This window comes from Octopus bimaculoides, chromosome 26 (genome assembly GCF_001194135.2).
Source record: "Octopus bimaculoides isolate UCB-OBI-ISO-001 chromosome 26, ASM119413v2, whole genome shotgun sequence".
Taxonomy (NCBI): domain Eukaryota; kingdom Metazoa; phylum Mollusca; class Cephalopoda; order Octopoda; family Octopodidae; genus Octopus; species Octopus bimaculoides.
The window spans coordinates 19,481,017-19,486,016 of record NC_069006.1 but is presented as its reverse complement, the minus strand read 5'-3'; the positions used below and the strand labels follow the sequence as shown (position 1 = coordinate 19,486,016).

At 38.1% G+C, this 5,000-nt stretch overlaps 1 protein-coding gene across 1 annotated transcript in view; it reads right to left on the bottom strand.

Moving 5' to 3' along the window:
* Positions 1-5,000, bottom strand: part of LOC106876103 (mitochondrial 2-oxoglutarate/malate carrier protein) — a 32,629-nt gene that overhangs the window by 15,267 nt on the left and 12,362 nt on the right. Inside the window, exons 3-4 of the mRNA XM_052976922.1 lie at positions 3,142-3,232; positions 804-887 (exon numbers count right to left, since the gene is read on the bottom strand). Of these exons, the coding sequence (XP_052832882.1) occupies positions 804-887; positions 3,142-3,232 (175 nt within the window). The remainder of the gene's footprint in view (positions 1-803; positions 888-3,141; positions 3,233-5,000) is intronic.

Sequence of the window (5,000 nt, the reverse complement as noted above, 5' to 3'; positions counted from 1 at the left end):
AGGTTTTGCTTCCTTGCCTGAAACTCTTCTCCAACTCTGCTACAGATTCAGCTATAGGAATGAGAATTGATATTAAAAAAAAGAATGCACAAATTCTTGTCAAAGGCCTTATTAAGTGATTTAAAGATGTACACACTTCTTTGTAAGCAAGTCTAATGAGAGGACTGGTACATTTATAATGCTTGATTTTCAGTATGATGACACTGCTTTCATCAGTTTTGAAAAATGGTCACAACCAATGAAATGTTGAGGTGACAATCGGCCATGTGAAAAATATAGGAGTTCTAATGAGCATCCTGCCTTAACCTTTGGCATACTGTAGGTGCATCATGTCACCATACAAGTTTTCTCCCCTGTAGTAAGAGGGCAGTGGCAGGGGAAACAATTCTCAACAAAATGCAGTGTGCTAAAGGTTAAACTCTTCCGTTATGGCCTGAAGGACTATGATAAATTCAAAAGGACTGAGGACAGAGCCCTGATAGACCTCTATCTGCACAATACATTAGTAGCTCCAATTACTAAATGGAGAAGAGGTGGGGGGTGGGGGGTCAAAAACTAATGCAAATGAAGACTGCATTACTTTCTGACTCCTCTTATATATGTGTGCGCACCCTTGTCTAGAGATGAATTTACATGAAGAAACTAAAGGGCTGGTATGGAAAGAATTTAAGGGAGCAAGACATATTTTGGGAAAGAGTGGCATGACTCAAACAAAGCAACAAAATGATTTGAAGTGTTTTGAGTCGTAGGTTAAAGTTTGAAATGATTCTAATGAGAAGGTAAAAAATTAGAAACTGACATACTCTGAAAATTTATCGAAAAGCATAGTGTAGATGCCGAGACGTGTCGTGGTATAGGATGCTTGACGAAGAAGTCCAGCAGACAATCTGAAGAAGACAAAAATATATAAAAAAAGTAAATATATACAAAATAAGATATATAAATATATGCAAAATGTATATATATACATATCTACAAATGTAATGAATAGTGTAATGGAAAACAAAAACATGGCAATATATTTTGAAGTTAATGGGGGGGGGGATGGAAATCTTTGATGCTCAAAGAGGTTTATTGGGAGCAGCAACTAGCTCTGGTTTAATGGGGTTGAGAAAATAAATTGTCACTGGATAGGGTAGCAGCCTCACCTGGGAGAATAATAGCTATAGTACTGACAAATAGTAGTTATACCCCTCGCAAGCAGGGGCTCCACCCCAGACAAGCGGGGGCTCCACCTCAGACAAGCGGGGGCTCCGCCTCAGACAAGCAGGGGCTCTGCCTCAGACAAGTGGGGGCTCCGCCCCAGACAAGCGGGGGCTCCGCCTCAGACAAGCGGGGCTCTGCCTCCGCCTCTGCCAAGCAGGGGCTCTATCTCCAACAAACATGAATCAAGGCAAAGTAAAATTAAGTACAAAATCTTAGCTATACATTAAATTACTTCACAGTACATAGCAGCTTCTGCTCTAATACTTCACCAGCATAGTTTATTTGCTATACCTAGTGATCACAGGAAGGGCATGAACATCACGGTACACATTTCAGTTCACGCATTAATGGATATTATTGGTTGAATACAGTTACATAGAAGCATCAGACACCGGATGACTGGCTAGAAGATTTCAGTGATAACACCCGCACACAAATCAAAAAAAATATATATACAGTCATTCTCAATATTTAGCACTTCAGCGTTTGGATTATACTGTCAAATCTAATACTTATCTGCAATAGAAAGGCTGATTTGAAACATCATGTGTATTAGAAAAGAATATCCCTTCCAAGTAATTGTTTGTCCCTCTATAATTGAATTACTAATTCATTTCATTGTGCTTCTTAATGTTTGCATAATCATTTCTGTACTGCAATCTGCTGTTATTGGGCCAGCAGACAGTAGCAAACACTATATTTTCTTGAAGTAAAATGAAATGTTTGGGTTGTCTCCCTTACTCGATCTCTTAAGCCAGTGCTTCTCATATCATAAATCAGTCAGCTGAGAGATTCCGTAACATCTGTTTGTATTCAATTACTATGTCGTAGTATACTGGCTCAACAGACTGACTACCAATTACTATTATCCGCACATGTATTTCGGCTAAACAGTACAATCACAACACATGTATTTCAGACACTTTCTGATATCACCTCATGTAGCTTAGCTTCAAAGTTAGACATAAATAAATTTAATGTCATCATCATTGCCAACTACTTCAGAGAAGGAACTGATTGCTTTTCATGTGGCAATGTGAGGTTTTGCCATGTTGTATTAGAACAGCTCAGCGATAATTACCATGGCTGACAAATTCAAACAATGTATCTGCATCGAATTTTACATGAAGCTCAGCAAATCTCCTACCAAAACAACTCAAACTCTTTCCTTGAGCTTTTTGCACATTGAAGACAAGTTTCTGAGTAGCACACACTTGAAATCAAAGCAGTCAAGAGTAAATTCAAGATGATGAGCATTCAGAATGACTGACCACAAGTAAAACACCAGAAAATGAGTAAATGAGTTTAACTCATTAATGAGGATCTTCATTGAACAATCCATCGGATCTTTTATATCACTGCCGTCAGTGTTTGTATACTGGCTCATCAGACTGACTACCAATGACTATTATCCGCACATGTATTTCGGCTAAACAGTACAATCACAACACATGTATTTCAGACACTTTCTGATATCACTTCATGTAGCTTAGCTTCAAAGTTAGACATAAATATATGTTAATGTCAACATTTAAATATTTGGGAAAATATTTAACAGTCTGCATGGCTGTGTACTTGTGCCAGTGCCATGCACTTGTGCTGCTGCCACGTAAAATGCACTTGTGTTGGTGCCACATACAATGCACTCACGCCAGTACCACATAACAGCACCCAGGCTGGTAGCATGTGGAAAGCACCAAGTACACTCTGTAAAGTGGATGGCACTGAGAAAAGCATCCAGCTGTAGGATCAATGCCAAAACAGACAATTGGAGCCTGGGCAGCTCTCTGGCAGGCCAACTCCTGTTAAACCACTCAACCCATGCCAACATGGAAAACATTAAACAATGATGATGATTTGACAGTTTATTGGAACAGTTTGTAATATTATGTGATGTGACCACATCACTTCAATGATATATAATCATACACTCACCCTGTGTACATACCAGTAATGCCTTCATTCTTTAAGATACTTCGAATGGCATGAAAACTGGTTTTGTGTTCTCTTGCTTTACCACCTTCACCTGTAAATACAATGTGAATGGGTTCAAATTGGGATTAGTCTGTATTAATTTTATAACTTGTATTGACTTTTAGAGAAAACAAAACAAAAACATATGCATTTATATGAATGTGTATGTATATATGCATATATATATATATATATATATATATATATATATACACACGAGGGGGTTATGAAAAGTTCCTGGTTGTGAATAAAAGAAAATGAGAAAATACAGGAGAATCAGTTAATTATGATTTTATTCAACATATTCCTTTCTCCGATTGCAGCAGTCCTTCAGTTTTTCTAAGCCCTGTAAAAGAACTCGGAAGGTTGGGCCTTCAACCAGGACTTTTGTGACATCCTTAAAGTCAGAAACATTACAGCACCCCTTCGCGCGCGTGCATGTGTGTCTTAGAGCTGAACCACAATCAGAAATTCTGACCATAAGTTTTCAGTTGTCCCATCAACTGAGCTTACAAATTTGTTGAATTAGCATGCAAGTGGCTGAGTATTCTAAAGATAAGTGTTGCCTTAATGCAATTTATAAGTTCAATCCATCTAATGGGCCATTTCTGTCAATCCTATTTCACTCACACGACATGGGTTGACTGTCCAAGATGCCATGCTGTAGGATTGAACCCTGGACTTTGTGGCTGAGAAGCAAACCTGTTAACCATTCAGCTACTTTGCACTGACATCATAGATATAAAACTAATGTGTTTATATATAGATATAGACCTGATGTGTGTGTATATTGTTGTATGTAGAGATATAAATAAAAGATGTATTCATATAATACTGTATGAAGGTGAGTAATGAAGTAGAACCATCTAAATATGTCTGGTTTAGCCCTTTAGCATTTAATCCAACCGCATCTAGCCAATTTTTCTACCTGTTCTAAGTTCAAAATGACCAGATTCAACTTCTTGAACCTACTCTACAATATTGTTCTAAAAATAAACAATCACATCATCAAAATCTCAAAGCTACAAGACAATACGTGATTAATTAAAAACAATATGAATAGATATGTATCACAAACGACAGGGTAACCTGAATGCTAAAATGATTAGAAGCCCTTGACTAAACATTCTGCTCAATCCTTACTACCCAGGACATAAATCCTTTAGAATTTCCTTTCCACCAACAATATTTTTTCAGGAGATAACAGGGAACTGAGATACGTGGTGCATTGCAGTACTTAGGTACACCTGCCCACCACAACAGAATTGAGGTCCTAAAACCAAGGTACCATGCAGAAAGCACTGGTTATGGTATCATATAAAAGCACCCAGTACACTTTAAAGTGGTTGGTATTAGGAAGGGCATTCAGCCATAGAAACCAAACCAAAACAGACTACAGGACCTGGTGTGGCTCCTGGCCTGCCAGTTCCTATCAAGCTGTCCGACCCATGCCAGAATGGAAGACAGTCGATGATGATGATAATGACATCAATGTTAAGGCTATATAAGAACTAAACATTAACCACATCAGTGATTCCGTTCTTGGGGTCAGGCTTGAAATGATCATGAACACTGCTCCCTGTTTCTCACAGGAGCCATAAATTACAACTAAAATTGTCTTTACACTTCTAGTATAGTGACTATAGAGGGAATTTTAAAGGGATTGAGGTAGAAGAGGAGGAATAGCATGGTCTAAATTCGTTGAAAACATGCAAAGTAACATGGAAAAGGAAAAAAAGAGCCCACGAAACAAAACTATTACTTGGAAAATCAGACTTTCCCGATGACCCAACGGGTCACGGGTAGTCTAGTATATATAT